At 44.4% G+C, this 17,816-nt stretch overlaps 1 protein-coding gene across 3 annotated transcripts in view; it reads left to right on the top strand.

The window, feature by feature from the left end:
- The window catches only part of Adamts18 (ADAM metallopeptidase with thrombospondin type 1 motif, 18), a 153,145-nt gene that overhangs the window by 81,738 nt on the left and 53,591 nt on the right, over positions 1 to 17,816 (top strand). For all 3 annotated transcript variants that reach the window (XM_039097861.2, XM_039097862.2, NM_001191944.1), the window contains 3 exons: positions 1,339 to 1,492; positions 10,298 to 10,393; positions 13,763 to 13,911. In XM_039097861.2, coding sequence (XP_038953789.1) covers positions 1,339 to 1,492; positions 10,298 to 10,393; positions 13,763 to 13,911 — 399 coding nt within the window. The remainder of the gene's footprint in view (positions 1 to 1,338; positions 1,493 to 10,297; positions 10,394 to 13,762; positions 13,912 to 17,816) is intronic.

The raw sequence follows: 17,816 nt of genomic DNA, 5'->3' as shown, positions 1-17,816 counted from the left end.
TCATGACACATTGATGTTCCTGGTGTGTTCACACCTGTACTGCTGTGTATTCGCTGGGAACGTTCACAGAAAAGCTGCATCAACGAGGCAGACTCAGTGCGAGCCTGTATGGCTGTATAGCTGATGGCCGAAGCTCAGTAAAAATGGGCAAACATTTGCTGATTCATCTCGACCCGTGGCCCCCATACATTTTCATGTTAATCTTAGGTTCGCTGCTTGGGGATTGACACTGTCTTCCCTGCTTCACCAGGGGATGGGCTCAGCAAATCTCACACACCAAGATTACCTCCGTGCGAATTAAATCACCATCACGACACTGCTGCAGTTCTGGGCTTGGCGAAGTAACGCTAGCTCCACCAGCAATTGGCATCACCATCGCTGCTGGGTGGGAGTCACAGTCATCAAGGAGGTTTACAAGAATCATATAAAGTCATTGTGGATGCCTGGCTGATAGTACCTCCCTGTATCTGACTCCACATTTGCATTTAATATCACATACTCATCAACCTCTTAGCGATGGCACAGTTAGATTACATAAATAGATTGGGAATAAGATTATTTTTTAAAAACATCCTTACCGCATTGTCAAGACCCCTCAGGGAAGCTTTCTGCCTTCTGCCCCGATTCTAAAGTTTATTTCACGGGGCGCCCTTATATTTCACACAAGGTCTCTTATACATGCCTAGGGTGGCTTAGCCCATCTCCCGTAGTAAAGGGTGGTTATGGACTGCTGATCTCCCTTCTACTTCCCGAATGCTAGGATTCCGGGCCTACAACAGCACAACCAGAACCTCCCGGTTCTTTGGATCTGACTTTGTTTGGTTTTGTTTGTAAAGCTTATTAGGGACAAAGTACATCCTTATCTCTTCTTAGCCTTCTCTTTAAGAAGTAGACTGTCACTTAAAACCCACAAAGACAGATACCCCTTGTGTCTGACCTATTTTGTACGTTAACTTCTTAAGCTAACACTAACCCTACAGTAGGATCTCAGTAAAAAAATGCCCAGTGTTATCGGGATGAGAGTGTGGAAGGGAGATTTTACTTATATTGTATACGTCCTTCTCTTACCCAATCCTAGTGCACATTCATTCGATGGCCAGAACTTCCAGTCCCCTATAAAACCCTTTATGACTGTGTGCACTCCAGCCTTTTAGACGGGACTCACTCTTTGCAATAAAACATACCTTTTTCTTTCTTTTTTTTAAACTTTAAACACATGCCTGTGTCTCTAAGCACACTCTATGTTTCTTTGCATGACTGCCCTTGCAGAGGTGCAGTTTTAAATGGAAAAGGTCACAGATGAACAGAGCCGTTAATAAGGATGTGTTATCAATGTAGTACACCACAGGCTGGCTGTCTGGTGGATGAGCCCAAGCAAACGGGACAGTATAAATATCCGGACAAACTCCCAGGACAGATTTATGATGCCGACACGCAGTGTAAGTGGCAATTTGGAGCCAAAGCCAAGCTGTGCAGCCTTGGGGTTATGAAGGTACGTTTCCTTGTGATTTCTAACTTGCATTAAGGATGTGCCATGAGCCTGTACCTACCAAAAGGATAAACATTTGGTTTGCCGAGGTCAAAGGTTAGCGTCTGGGTTATCTCTAAAATGTCATTTGTTTGGCATGATAATTAAGTGGTAATTTTCCTGTCAATGAATTATCCAGGCTTATCCCCCACAGACCATGCATGCCTGGGTTAAATACCAGTTGTCTGCGACCTTGGAAGAAAATGTTCCCCTTCTTACTTACAGGTTGTATCCCTCACGGGAAAGCCAAGAATGATGGCTCCTGCTAACCAAGGCCTTTGTTGTCTTTGTGTGCGTTTAAAGTGGTGTGCTTCCCAATCACCATTTTGTCCACTAAACCTGTGCCCTTCGCAGTGTAAGAAAACTAATACAGCAGACAACTGTCTCTGATGCCTGAAGTTGACTCCCCCTTTCATAGTCTCAGCATGGTTTTCACATTGACTCTTGGGAAGCAAGATCGCAGCAGAGTTAAGTGAGAAAAGACAAAATCCCACCATGTAGAAGTGAGAGAGACCATGTTGCACTCTATCAAGATGTGCATTCCTGACCACAAATATCAATAAAATGTGCTATGGTATTAAAGTTTGTTTATTTCCGGTGTCTGGTGGAAGATATGAAGCCTGGGGAATAGGAAGGTCGGTAGCCCCTCCTTTCCCCCCACTACTTCCTTCCTTCCTCCTCCACCTCTCTCTCCTCCTCCCCCATTGCTCCTTCTCCATCATCACAGCAACACACATCGGCAGCCGCCACATGGTCATGCTAACCATCGCTGCCACCAGGGTCATCCCAGCGTGAGCCTCCCCCCCCCTTCATCCTACAAAAGGCATTCCACCAAAAGATTTATTACACCTGACCTCCATCTTCAAAACCACTTTGAAGTAAAAGTTATTGTTCCCCTTTCACCTACATCCCAGAGAAGGTATCCAGCTTGCCCAAAGCCCAAAGAACTTTTAAATGACGAAATCTAAACAAAACAAATCACGTATGTGGAAGCTAAGCCTCCTCCTCTCCTTCACTGGATACCAGCTTTCCTGCCTCTGACAGTTCAGCAGCCGCCGTTGTGACTTGTATGTTATCTCTGTGGCTTTATGCTTTTCAGTAAGAGAACTCCCCTATTGAACAGAAGTCCATTCTTGAGGAACAGTATCTATCCAGCCGCAGGTTTGACATGGAGAGCTATCTAAGTTAATGTAATTTTTAAAAGCACTACTATTAAAAAACGAATCCACGGCTGCGTCTTTTGGGCATATCCTTCATGACACGTGGGCTTTGTGTTGGCAAGTGTTTATGTTTAAGAAAACGAGTTTAAAGATGCTTCAATTCGCCTGTTAAATCACAACGTTAGCTGGGAGTAACCCACTCACTGTAGACTTTGTCTCCTGAGTACGTACTTCGGGCACTTTATCCTGAGATTCACCAGCTTTCTCAGTCATTGAATCTGCACACATTTTAAGTACAGAGTTAGTAATAAGTATGGTTCCCTTAGAAATACAGGGGAGCTCCCGAATGAGTCGCATTCCACCGGGGTCACGCCTGTTCTGTGTCAGGTACTGAGTAGGGTGTCGGTACCTCGTGTTAATCATTTTCTGGTGCCACATCATATTTTTAAAAGATGGTATCTCAGCCTTCGTTGACCCTGGAAAGCATAGTGGATGGAAATGAAAATTCTAAGTGAAAGAACTAAATGACGGCTGGCTCAGAGATGCCTGGTTGTCTGGAAGGGAGCTGGGAGTCTGGGTTAACAGAGATGGAGTCGGTTTAAGAAGTCAACGGAGGGGGAAGGTGAGATTGATGGATGGCTCCTGAGTGTGGGTTTGTTCTCCCCGTGAACTAGCCTTTGGTATTTCACTCATCTTGCCGATAACCTGACTCATGGCCACACTTCTAATGGTCATACACAGTGCCCTGCTGTGCTCTAAAACACACACACACACACACACACACACACACACACACACACACAGAGAGAGAGAGAGAGAGAGAGAGAGATTTTTCAACACAGTAAAATCCCATTGGAATATTTAGCATTTATCTTCAAGGCCTTCATTGTGCCGTCATTATTTTCTCTTTCTACTTTTCCCCTTCAATCTTCATGAACTTCACCATTTCTCCGAGAAGGGCAGGGTTACATGGTAGTTATAAGCATGTACACAGAGGTAGAGGGGTGCACAGTGGTTAGTGCTTCTTGTTCTTCCAGAGAACCTGAGTACAACTCCCACACCTACACTGGGCTCCTTATAACTTCCTGTACTCTAGTGCCAAGGGATCTGACGACCTCTTTTGGCTTCTTGGAGCACCTCTACTTATGTGCGCACACGAGCGCGTGCGCACGCGCACACACACACCACACACACACACACACACACACACACACACACAAGCTAGGGTGGGAGGGGGGAGGGGGACAGAGCGGGGAGAGAGGGAATTTAAAAATAAAATAATTCTTTTATAAAAAGCTTGCATGCCCATGTGCACATACTCCACCCTTGGGAATTAAGGCAGACCTGGGGTAGCATCTAATTTCAACTTTGCCTAGAATCGTGGACAAACAGTTCAGCCTCCCTTGACCTGCATGTCCCCATCTGTGAGGAGAAGGTAATAGTTCTCTGGCTACTTTGTGAGATTGTCTTGCGGATCTCGTTGCATCCTTTTACATAAGGGTGTTTCCTCTCCATCTCTTCCTTCCATGTTCAACATGGCTGCCACCGGCATGCTTGACCTTTTCATAAAGACAGAGGCGACCGAGACTGTTCTTCGCTTGTGCCCACCCTCCCTCTTCTCACAGCTTCACGTTTTCTTTGTATAGCAAACCACGCCGATCTCTGCTTTTTCCCACAGCATCTCAGTTTGGCGGCTGTTACAAAACTCCTGAGCCATAGCTGCATACGGAGAAAAAGAGGTTGCTTTACATGACATCTGACAGGGTAGTTCACGGTGCTGCACTGATGTTGGTCAACTCTAATGAGGGTTTTCCTAACCGGGTCACAGTGTGATGTCTGTAGCCAGAGCATATATAAAAGGAAATAATCCCACTGCAAATGTTAAGCCAGACAGGGAGAGAGTGGAACCAGGCCCAGGGTATTACAGTGCTCCCACGAGCATGAGAACTAACTTAGGTCATAGGTGAAATGCCTTGGTTTCTGTTGTGTGAAATTCCCTGGAGAGTTAAAGCTATTTCTGTCCCTGCTCCCTCAGGTAGGACACTAGCAACAAGCAAATAGATCCACCCAAGTCTAGCTTAGTGAACCAAGTTGCTTCCTGGGATTCCTTATAGGTGCACGGATGACTCAGAGACAGAAGTACCACACAACTGCCCACCTAGCATAAGTTGTCATTTAGACAAGCTGCATCCCATCCCTAGAGCTCTCGGCACAATTTGGCAATAGCTTGTGCTGTAGAAGAATCTCTTCTCAGCAACCGATTATTGTCAGTCTAACTTGGGAATGGACCTGTGGATCTTAAAATAAAAGGAGCTTTCAGAGACACATAAGTTACTGGCATTTCCTGACTCCTAAGAACCCCTCTCCAGGAGGAAATGTTTCAATCAGAAGGAAACAGCCGCCCAATAACCCCTGTCAAGGGCACGTCTCCACTCATCTCAAATCTTCCCACTAGACCCTGTTTGATAAAGACTCTACCTCCCAACATTGATACACTGGAGGGTAAGCTCCCAACATGTGGGTGCTAGGGGTTCAATCTATAGCCAGGGGAAAGCAGTGTTCATGAAAATGAGTTGTTAACATGACCCAGTGGTCCACGCCATTTAAACAAACCTGAAGAGGGTTACCTGCCTGGCAACTGATGGGAAGAATACCCACCGGATGTTATACACTTAAAAATAAGTGGATGCTGGCTCATCTAGCTGAACTACTGATGCTAACTGAGAGGTCTAAAGCACGGCACAGGAACAAGTCAATGCTTGCATGCTGGTGATTTCCCTGCACTAAAGCATCTCACAGGAGTCCATCAATGTTTGCATGCTGGTGATTTCCCTGCACTAAACATAAGTGGAACAAAGGGAGCTCCCCAGAATTGGTCCTTGCTTAGTAGCCCCCATTACCATCCTGTAACTGGGGCTCAAGCATCCATATTGATTGATCCACTGAGAGGATTTGGAGCCAAATATAAATTGTGGGGAAGGCATTTGAATACTAGTGAATGTTTGAGTGCCCGTCATTTCAGAGAGCGTTTCTCCTAGAAGGCGTTAGGATACGGGTGTATTGCCTCTAAGAATTTGAAATTGTGCTTAGAGAAGGAAGAATAAATGGAAAGTTTCTAGAAATTTCTCCCAAGTGCTCTATAGTACACCACATCATTGTTCAATGTATACTACCTTTCCCCCACAAACTTACGTCCAAGTTACATCAATGCCCTTATGCAACTTTAAAAATTCTATTTAATATTTCCTCTCTTATATGTATAGCCCTTGTCTGTGGATTTCCCATTCTAGAATACTGCACTGCCTTCCATATGACGAACATGTAACCATTTTGTACTGCTAAAGATATAGTCTAAGATATTCCTTTCTTTCTCCCCAAGATCATTTAAGCACCATTTCCTCTGGGTTCCATCCTATATATATAGACCATTATGAACTTGGGGTTCTATATTGTAATCATATATACCTGCCTGAGCTGGTGTAAAACCTACTCACTATTTGTCTGACATGACAGGAAGTTCTACATAATTGGTCTGGTAACAAACAATGGTGGAGGTTCAGTGTTTTTGATGCTCCCATTTGCATAAAGTAGAATTTGCTCCCCTTATCTCTCTCCTCCTTCAGGGTGATTTATGTGATAGAAGAGATGTTTCAGGCTGGGGGAATGGCTCAGTAAACAAGGTGTGAGAACCAGAGTTGGATCCTTGGCACCCGTTTAAAATTCAGGTTGCTGAGCATGGCGGCTAGCCTGTGAGCCCAAGGCTTAGAAGGCAAATGGGGATCTTTGGGCTAAGCTGGCAGAATTGGTGAAATTCAGCTTCAGTAGGAGACCCAGTTTCAATTTAAAAACAAAACAACGAAACAAAAATATATGTAGTTGAGGAAGATACCCACATTGACCTCTGGACTCTAAACGCATATGCAAACAAGTGCCCCTCCACATTCAAGCATGCACACACTCTTATGTGTACCAGATTCACATGAGCATGCAAAAAGTGATGGCATCTGCAAATGCACACTACGAAACATTCCCAGCATCACTTGTCTGTGCCACTTGGCTAAAGAAGCCATATTTCTTTTTTTCTTTCTTTTTATTTATTTAGTTGATATTTTACGTATTTATATTTCAAATGTTATCCCCTTTCCTCCTTCTCCCATCCCCCTTTTCCCCATCCCACTACTTCTATGAAGATGCTCCCACTCCCACCCACCCGCTCCCACCTCAACACCCTGGCATCCCCCTACACACGTTTCTTTCCTAACAATCTTCTAAAGACACCTCACCTCCAACAGAAGTTTGGCTTGCTCCTCTAATCTGCAAAAAGAGGAGGTATAGTTAGTTTAACACTAGATTGTGTTGCAGACCAGCTGGCCACAGATTGCAGCCATACTCTAATTCTTCTTAGTCTGTAATTGTTTGTTTGTTTGTCTTTCTAGCTCTCTCCTTGTCTGAATCCAGTGTTTCATTAATATACTGCTAGAAAAATCTATGGCATTATAATTGGTCCCCTTGAACTCAACAGTAAGGCCATTGAAGTGAACCAATCTAAGATCACAGGTAGAAGATTACCAATAAAAAAGAAAACAGTGAAACTCTGGCTTCTGAGTCAACCTGGATTGAATTCTTAATTATATACATTTGAATTAACTTTCTGAACAATGAGGAAAGTAACCACTGATTTATGTAGGAATAAATATATCTTTATACACATATCTTTATTTATCCTTGGATCCAGAAAAATCCCCTCCAAATGTTTTGTCTGAGAGAAATCATAGTAGATATTTAGAACAAAAGTGATTTAGTCAGTAGTGTTCTTAGCTACTGCTCACTTGACAAGAGTCAAAGACTGGAAAGCAACCTTCAATTGTCTTTAGGACAGTGACTGAAAACAGACTGGTACGTTTGTTTATTTTATTTAAAAAATTAACCATACACAGAAACATAGAGAGCTAAGAACTACGTGTTGAAAAAGAAGGCCATGAGTCCATTTGGTACAATTCTATAATCTGAAATTGAAGGTTAGATATGTGACATCTGATAGATATTGGAATGTTGGTTGCTTGATTATTAATTGATGTACGAAGACTCAGTCCACTTTGGGAAGCACCATTCCCTAGTCAGGGAGCCCTGAAGCATATAAGAAAGGAGAAAGTTAGCTGAGATCAAGAAAGCATTGGTACATTGGTTCTTTCTCCAGTTTGATTGTGGGCTAGCTGCTTCAATGTCCTGATACTATGACTTCTCTGCTAGGGTGACCTGTAATCTGGAATTGTTATTAAACGACTCAACTTTCCCCCTAGAAGCTGCTTTTAGGTGGAGGTTTTTATCACAGTGAAGGGAATGAAACCATGACAGCAAGAGTTAACCTGTAAGATATGAGATCGGAGGGATAAAGACAATTCGGTGTCTGGTGTGGAAGGGGACGAGGTCTCTGGATTCACATTGAGTGTATTGAGAGAGCATCGTGGGATTTGAACAAAGAAGTAGCATGAACTGGCTGACTTACATGGAAGGGTCCCTTTAGCTCATAATGCTGGCCATTCCTATATTGATGGGACTGTTCTCTGTTATTGAGTGTGATACCCACGTACCATATCTGACTCTCAAAAGCATGAGATGTGACTAGGGCAAAATTCATATACAGCTGTCTGTGGGCCCTTGTGTTGGGTAGTGTCTTGTTGTGAATCCACTGGGTAGGAGTGGAGGCAAACAGAACAACTGGCTGTCTGATAAAAGGTGTGGCGTAAAGACACACGCAAAGTGACGGGGGACAGGGTGGCAGCAACGGGTGTGGGAACAATTGTTTGGATTCAGGAAGTATTTTGAAGGGACAGTCACCATGATCACTGAGCTTAAGAGGGACTGGTGAACAGCTGGATGTCTATACAACCTATAGAACTTGAGCTTTCAGAAGCTTTGAAACATTCTCAGCGTGTCATAGTTTACTAGAAGGAACTTGTCCTGAGGAATATAACCAGAGAACACGGGTCAGCAAATGATGGGACCCAGCACTGCCAGCACGGCTTAAGTATGTGGTCTTGTTGAGGTGGGGGCGGGGGGATCATATCCAGGCAACATGAAACCTTAGGGTCTCTGTGGTTATTTCTCTTTCTCTTAAATTATGACTTAAGTCCAGGTAATTATAGATAAGACAAAGTAGAATATACTGGAGAGGCTGGAGGGGGAGAGACGGGGAGGTACCAGCAGAAGGAAAAAAAAAAGTGCAAGCTCCCATTTCTTGTTTACTTTGAAAGGGAGTTTTCTCAGAGGGTTTTTGCGGTCGTTAAAGCATGTCGTCGGCTATAATTACGTTCGACTTCTGCACTTCACCACAGGGGAAATAACATGTCCATACAGCCTGTCTCCTTTCACTCTGGAATCCCCGTGTTTTGCCTGCTCTTCTCCAGCTGCCCTTTGTCTCAGCCCTGTGGCTTGGCTTTGGCTGTGGTGTCTAGACCGGCCTCCCCTTCTGCCCCCTTCCCTTTCTTCCTTTTCTTTGCTCTGTGCTGGGATCATTTTGATGGCCGCTACACAGGTATGGGTCACGGCTCTCCATTGGCTGTAACCTATTTAGTCTTCAATGTTATGGCTTGGACTGACACTAGGTTTGAAGAAGCTCACTGGCAAAATGACCTTTGGTCTACACAGATGGATGCTTCTAGCCCAGGTCCATAGGACTGACTGGGACTGTTTCCATGGAGACTCCTCCAGTTCAAACTAGACTCCTCACATCTCTTGCTCAAAAACTGCCTTCAACTTGAGAGTACCTTGCTATAGAAGCCCATGTGGATGGAAACCCTGATTCCTTTTGTTGAGAGGCTGCCTCAAAACCCTTTAAATTATCTCATAGGTCTCATGTCAGAATTAGATCGCAGTGATACTGGAAAGTCACAAGGTTAAAAACGTGGCGATGATGGTGACAGTAATAGCCAATACATTAGGAGCTGAATGGTCCCTGACTATGGAGTGGTGTCTCATTTGTCCATAAGAATACCTCTGTGGGAATCTGGTGATAGTCTGATAACTTTTAGACTGACAGCTAGAGAAAAGTGGACCTGTGACTGGTGGCAATTCTAAAACATATTGGAGACATGGCCCGACTCACATTAGCTTCATTCCTCCCCTGTGTTCTGCTGCCCAGGATGTTGTCACTGTCATCAGAAAATAGACCTCAGGCCCAGTGAGATGGCCGGGAGGTTAAAGATGCTGCCACTAAGCCCAATGACCTGGATTTGGTTGTCAGGACTCACATAGTAGAAGGAGAGAACTGACGCTTGCAAGTTGTCTGATCTCCACATGTGTATGCACAACACACACACACACACACACACACACACACACACACACACACACACACACATCACCCACCTCTTAGTCCAAACCCCAATCACCAAACATACATGAACACACATGTTCCCCAGATACGTCATCTACCTACTGCAACAAATTGCTTTACTGTCACCAACTTACCCTGCCTATGCTTCCTGAGGAGTTTGTTTGATCACGTTCATCTCCTAATAAAATACTGTTCCCCAAAGCTTTGACTGTTTGCCCCTCTCGTGTGCGTTATCGGTCTCACCCGCACTCATTTTATTTCTCTTCCTTGCAGGACATTTGCAAGTCGCTCTGGTGCCACCGCGTGGGCCACAGATGTGAAACCAAGTTCATGCCTGCAGCCGAGGGGACCGTCTGTGGCTTGAGCATGGTAACTGTGTGCACTTGTTGGTCTGTAGCTCTGGCATGGGGCTGAGGTCATAAAACTATAGCCATAGCATGACACGTTTTCTTGGCTGCTTTTATTCTTTTTTTTTTTTCCCCTTCTAGCTTCCCTTTAAAGTAACCAGCATCACCAAGAGAGGACTATAAAATGGAATTCCAATCTAAGCCACTCACTCTCTTTTCTGTAGATATTTTTATTTGTGTTTCTCCTTTTTAGATGGGGCCTTGTGTCTTAAGTATCTCTATGTCACCCAACTGATAGGCTTCACTGTATTCTATTTGGGGGCTAAACTCCATGTCCTATGAGAGGGCCCCAGAGGACAGGTGCTCCCATGAGTAACAGAAATGACTGTCTATGCAACCTTTCATACTTATTTCTATTGGCTTCCTTTTCCTAGGAGGGTATGGCAGGAAAGGTGCCCTTGACGTAGAAATACTTGAAGCAGATTTAGCAAGTCCATTTGAAAGACCGTACTAGACGTTTAACATGTGCTGAGGTTGCACATTTGCAATGAGGTTAACATTTGCTGATCTCTGTCATTCACTTTTCTAAAACAGAACTGGTAATTCAAAGTGATTTCAATGGTAACTATTGAGTACCGAGGATCAGGATAAGGCTCTGAAGGTATAGAAATGAGACACACTGAGAAGTCAGCCCGCATCAGAGGCCATCAGCTGTTTCTGGCCTTCAGACATCTCCTCCTCAAGCACTAGCTGCTACCTACCACTCAGTGAAGGAACGCTGCTTAGAATTCAGAATGGACGTCAAGTGAACCGTAATGAGTACATGCACCCAAGTGGACACGGGAGTTTAAATTGGAGAGGCCTTTGAGAGGGTGCAGAAATGGAGGCAGAGCAGAGACACATAAAACTAAAATGGGGGAAAGCCAAGTACTTCCATCTCAAGTAGTGTATGCAAGAAAGAGGAAGGTCGTGAGGATGGAGCGATGGCTCAGTGGTTAAGAGCACTGGCTGCTCTTCCAAGGGACTCAGATTCAATTCCCATCGCCCACATGGCAGCTTATAACTGTCTGTTTCTCCAGTTCCATGGAATATAACACCACACACACACACACACACACACACACACACACACACACCACAAAAGCAGGCTGAACACCAGTGCACATAAAATAAAATAAATAAATCATTTGAAAAGTTTTATCAAGGAGGAGGAGGAAGAAGAGGAAAAGAAAAGAAGAGGAAGAGGAAGACGAAAGAGGAAAGTTGTTATACTCTAAGATATTCAGACAGGTCACTGGCGCTCATTCTGTAATCCCAGCATTCAAAACACTGAGACAAAAGGATCTCCATGAGTTTGAGGTCAGCCTAGGTTATGTAGCAAGTTCATAGTTCATTTTAAAAGGTACAGTGCAAACCTTAGCTACTCAGTAATATTGAATATTTAAGAAACACTAGGGATATGTGTGTGATAGGATTACATGGGTACCTATTTAATATTTACATCTTGTAGGTAGAATTTTATGTATGCATGCATGTTATTTGCATCCATACATAGATTTCTGTAAAGTCCCATTTGTTGCACAGATTACAAACACATAGGAAGGCAGTCTGCCAGCAGCCTGACCTGGGACCAGGTGAATACTGAGACCATGGCTGCACAGCTCATTCATTGATTGACATGGAAATAAAGGAACACATTTCCAACTAAGAAATTAGATTAAAATTGAGGGCCATTGGCTGGTAATTTTTTTGGTTATAAGAAGCAGAACGAGTCCTATGTAGGTATGAAATCTAGACTCTGTGATGTGTGTTATATTTGTGTCCCTGTGTGACTGAGCAAGTCAGCATTTGCCTACTAACTTCCCAATGCTTTAATTCCTCAATGCTTGGAAGGGTTCCAGAAGACCTGGTGTGTACTGGTCCCTTACTGTCCTTAGGATACCAGAGCAACTTGGTTTTCTGTGGTGGCTGCTGATGCTAATGGAACCATGGGCCACTGCTTCTTGCCCAATGTCAGCCCAGTAAAGGTCCCGTGACTCCCAGTGAGAAAGATGTGTGGTGACAGTAGCCAAAACCCTCAGATGAGCGACTGGTTCCCCAGAGTATTATGTAATCCCAGACTCTGAAATGGCAGTTAACCCAGACAAAAGAAAAAGCTTACAACAAAAATTCTGCCCATGACAAGAATTTTAAGAAAGGAAAAATAAAATAGAACCAAGACAAAACTCACTGTCAACAAAGCCACAGAGTGGACAGTCATGCAGGGAAAAGGGGAGAACCAGAAGATAACAGGCCAGGCTCCCTTTAATTCTGCGACTGAACCCCACTACTCAGCAAAACCAGACAATCCCTAAATCCCAGCCCTTTGGATAGAAGTGCAAAGGTTTCTCAGGAATGTGTGCAGTTATGCTAAGTCCCCCAGGACTTAGCTCCAAGTGAAAACACATCAAGGAAAAATAAAGCAATACAACCAGAGACAAACGCAAGCCCTAGAGGAGGAGCAGAGAGAGAGAGGAAGAAGGACGTGACAGCAGCAAAACCGGAATTTCCTGCAAAAGCACAAGTAACATTGGAGGCTAGGAGAACTGAATCCTTAGCCCAGCTGTGTGGCTCTCAGCCAAATGAAAGCCTCAGAAAAATAATCTATCTAGGACGCTGAAGATCGCCAGTTATCAGAGGGTCTGAAATGGGCACCTTCTGTGAATGCAATTTGTTTGGACAGAAAGTCGCTAATTTCACGAGATAAGTGTGCAGCAGTTGGAATAGGGTAAAAGCACACGTTAGCTATGACTCGCCTCAGCTTTGATAGTGGAATCATCACAGTGATCAAGTCTTGGATGCATTACAGTTGTTCCATAAGTAGCACTGTCTCCAAGGGACAAAGGAGTCCGAATACTTGGACCACTGTATAGAATCTTATCTGTATGTTTTCTCTATGTAGACAGTTCTTTTCTGCATGAGGATGGGGAATGCCACTTTTCTCTAAGGATGGTGGTTCTTTCAACCTTTCTAATGCTATGGCCTCTTTAATGCAGTTCCTCGTGCTGTGGTGACCCCCTGCCATAACATTATTTCATTGCTACTTTATCACTTCAGTGAATTATAGTAAGAATATCTGACATGCAGGGTGTCTGAATTGTGATCCCTGTGGGGGTCGCGACCCACAGGTTGAGAACCACTGCTCTGGCGGAAGCTTTGAAAACGCTGCAAACAGCCATGAGTCACTGAGTGTCCATAAAACACAGCAAAGGGCTATGTCACAGCGTCACACACTGTCTGTCCCTCCTGCCTTCCCAGACTCCATATCCCTTTTGGATTGTTTAGCTATTTACCTCTCCCGGACTTTCCCAGGTAGCCTCTGACAGGAACCGTGTTGCGTGTTCTTTTGCAGTGGTGTCGGCAAGGCCAATGTGTAAGGCTTGGAGATCTCGGGCCCCGGCCCATCCACGGCCAGTGGTCTGCCTGGTCGAAGTGGTCAGAATGTTCTCGAACATGCGGTGGAGGAGTCAAGTACCAGGAGAGACACTGTAGTAACCCCAAGTAAGGCTCCAGAAAGATTTGGCTTTTGAGTGGGACTTTTTTCCTTCCTTCCAGTTCGAAGCTAACAGCCAAGGTTTTACTGTTTATGAATGAAGGCTGTGTGTACTGGGAAGTGGTGTGGGAAGAGGCGAGGGGTGTGATGTATTTAGAATACATTAGTAGTGGAGTCTCTCTGTGTGTAAATAAGACGATTGAAGATTCCAATCGCTCGCTGAGCTTCTTTTCTTAATTTGAGCCAAGACCCTGCAGTCCTGGAATCGAATACCTGAGTTATTGTACAGCTGGCAGCTTGGTGGGTAGAATGTGTGTTTCTCCGACAGATGAACTCAGAACGTGTTATGATTTTGACCTTGCAGGGTAAGCTCTAATTCCTGTCGGTAAGCTCTAATACCTTGTCTGACTTCTCAAAAGATACCAGAAACAAAAACACACGTTCGTACATGTGAGATTTCCAAATATTGATGACAATTTTTAATTTTATTTAAAAGTAAAACAAAAAGCTACTGTGAGAACTAATTAGAGCATGCAGTCATGAGGTAAAATTGGCCTGTGGTCATCTTTAGGAACACTGTGGTTTGTTCATTATGGGGCCTGAGCCTGGGAAGACACAAGAACACTTTAGTAACTTGGAGGGACTCTGACTCACATGTGAGAAGAAGACTTCTCTTTGTCCTGGTAGAAAGGTTTGAGGCTCTAGAGGTACAAAGACCCCAGAAATGTCATTGGTCCTTTTCTAGCTATGTGACTTTGGGAAAGTCACAGAACTCTAAGCTTGTGTTGTGTACAAAATGAGATATTAGGTCTATCTCAGATTTGGAGGAATCAGGAATAGTGTCTATAAATTCCCTCTAATGCCTGGGATGGTGGCGTATGCCTATAATCTCAGCACACAGGAGGCTGAACCAGGAGGATTAAGGCTAATCTGGGCAGCACAGTGAAACATTATACTGAGGTGGGGGACATAGCATAGTGAGCTCTTATATTGAGAGAAGAAAAACAGACAGAGACAGGGAGACAGAGAAACACAGTGATATAATGAGAGAGAGAGAGACAGGCAGAAAGACAGAAAAAGAGAGACAGCAACAGACATAGAGACAAAGTGAGCTGTTATATTGAGTGCAGACAGATGGATATAGACACAGAGACAGACAGGCAGACACCAATTGATCTGAAAGACAAGAAACACCCAATAGGCAAAAAAAGATTCCAAGGCCCATATGGTGCCCACAGTCCTCACCTCAACCTTCCTAGGATGACAGGGTCACATGTAACCACCCCATAGAGGAGGTGGCAGCTGCAGAGGCATCCCTGGCATCACCCTGGAGAGAGTACAATGCCCTGAGGAGTGTTAATTTTACCACCCAGTTTGAGGGATAGCAGCCACAGAAGTTTAGAACACCAGCTGTGGAGCCCAGCACCCTGGCCCCACACCCCAACCTTACGATGCTGGCTGTGAAGCCACCAGCAAACTTGCTCTCGCTTTGCCCAGAGTCCTTGAATATGAACATGGGGTCAAGACAGCACAAACAGCAGTCCAGTGGAGGGCTATTAAGAGCTCTGCAAGAGGGCTGGCAGGCCTTAAGCACAGCAGAAATGTTGTGTGAGCTGAGAATCAAGACACGTAATGAAATCAGAGAGAAAAGGAAACTTTGTCAAGAGACAAACGGTCCTTCATCTGAGTCAGCAATCAATGTGATAAGAAACTTTTCTGTTTCTTTTTCCCCAAATCCAAGGTTCAGGTTAGAGATAGATTCTATTTGTTACCTGTGGTGCATCTTAGGATATCTTAATCTACTCTAGAGCCAGCCACCCTGCCTTCCTCTCTCCCCTCCCCTCCCGACTGAGGATTGATGGGGGGGGGGGGTCAGAGAGGGGCTTATACACAGTAATAAAGTATCACAGTCCTGAGCTAGCTCCCTTTTCAGACCCTCTTTAACTTTGTATTTATAGATGAGGCCCTGGCTTACTGAGAACTCTTTACCTACCCAAGGCTGGCCTTGAATTTGCAGTCTGATTCCCTCAGCCTCTAAAATAGATCAGATTATAAGCCTAAAGCAATGCTGTAGTCCCAGTAAACCCAGAGCTTTTGAGACCTGGGATTATTGATATTTAAAAAAAAAAAGACAAAGTTCTCTGTGAGTTGATCGCTTAAGATTTATTTTGCTATTTTCTGCCTAGTGTGTGTATGGGGGAGGGGTTGTACATGCGTGTACGTGTAGATACATATGTGTACAGGTGCCTGCGGAAGCTATATAAAGGCATCTGATCCCCTGAAGCTGCAGTTACAGGGGGCTGTGAACTGCCCGGTGTGAGTGCTGGGGGTGGAACTCCTCAGTCCTCAGGGGGAGGGCTCCCCACCTCCAGGGCTTCTTTTGTACCTCGTGGGATCTTCAGCCTCCACGGCATCTTTCCGTTTAGTGTTATTGCTTTCTATCTCTTTATTCCCCAAGTTGTAACAAGCAGGAATGTCTTCAGGCATTGTCACCGGTCCTAAAAGGAGCAAAATGTATCTCTTACGGGACTCCTAAGACTCAGTACCTGAATATAATGGGAGCAAGGCTTGGGACCCATTCATGATTCACACCACATTATAGAAAGAAACTTTCTGATACTTTATCTACAGCCAAAGTCCTAGAAATCCCTGTTCAGATGTACTCTGTTACTCTGGGGTTTTGTAGCATATTTCCTGGGTCTGGTTTTCGTACATGGCCACATTTTATAATCTCAATATTTTCCTAAGCAAAAAAGAGATTCCCTAACTAATAGCCCTGCCAGCAGAGTGTAGGAAAGACGCCCCTGGGATTTAAATGAAAACCTTTCTCATATCTATGGGATGGAGAATTCTCCTTATGATAGATCACCGCTTGTGGAAATAGTCTATCTCGGTTTTAGAGATTCCTAATGAAAGAATTAATCACTAGACTATTTCTACTCAGTGGAGTTTTGTCATGTTCAGTGAAAGCAAAGATACTTGGAGCACATTCTACTCTTCCTCAGGGTGAAGCCACAAATAAGCCAAATGGATATCAGCCCATCCAAGGATGGTTGACTGAGTTGTTCTATCCCAGCTCTTAATTCTACTTATTAGAGCCAAGCTGATTTTCTTTGCACTCTTTCAGTTTGAAGTTACTTATTTTTCTCTTCCAGCTAAATTCTACCTTCTGGTTCTGTCTGCAGCTCTCAGCTTGACCCGTTCCACTTTCTCCCCACAGAGAAGCAGTAGATGTTTCTTATTTCATCTACCGAGGTTCCTCCAAGGATGGGTTTTGTTTCATAAAGGAATGAAGTGTGGAAGGCTAATGCGTAGACTCACCAGGGCTTTTAGCTGTATAATGGTTTAAAGACCATCTGATCCTACAACAGCCAACGTCAAACTGGAAGTTGGACTGCTCTGTCTGTCTGTAGCAGGTGTTTTGATTTCTTCCTCACCCCGTTTTCTGTGGCATTCCACTACACCTCAGGAGCCTTTCAAAATACTTCTCCAGACCCAGACACATCATTTCAAACCTTACCTTGTCCCTTTATTTCCCAGATGGGCCACCGACGGAGAAAACAGACTCCACTGAGAGCATCAGCACCTGCTTGGGTATCACACTGACAATGGCAGAGTCGAATTAAGGCCCAACATTTCTCTTAACCCTTTGACATTTCTCTTGCTTCTTTATCTACCCAACCATCATGCTGTAACAGAGCCTAGGGATGTTCCTATAAATGCCATTCAAAAAGACTAACAGCAACATGCTGAGACACTCTAGGACTTTCCTAAAACACAGGTCTACTCAGCAAAGAATTATAGACCATTCACTTAGTGCCACCACGCCAGGGGAGTTTGGGAGGAAGCCGGGGTTTCCCAATAGTCCTCAGATTGGCTCTGGGGTCCATTTTTCTAAACAGTACTTTCCAGG

This window comes from Rattus norvegicus, chromosome 19 (assembly GCF_036323735.1).
Source record: "Rattus norvegicus strain BN/NHsdMcwi chromosome 19, GRCr8, whole genome shotgun sequence".
In the NCBI taxonomy this organism is placed as follows: Eukaryota; Metazoa; Chordata; class Mammalia; order Rodentia; family Muridae; genus Rattus; species Rattus norvegicus.
This window is presented reverse-complemented; position numbering and strand designations above follow the sequence as displayed.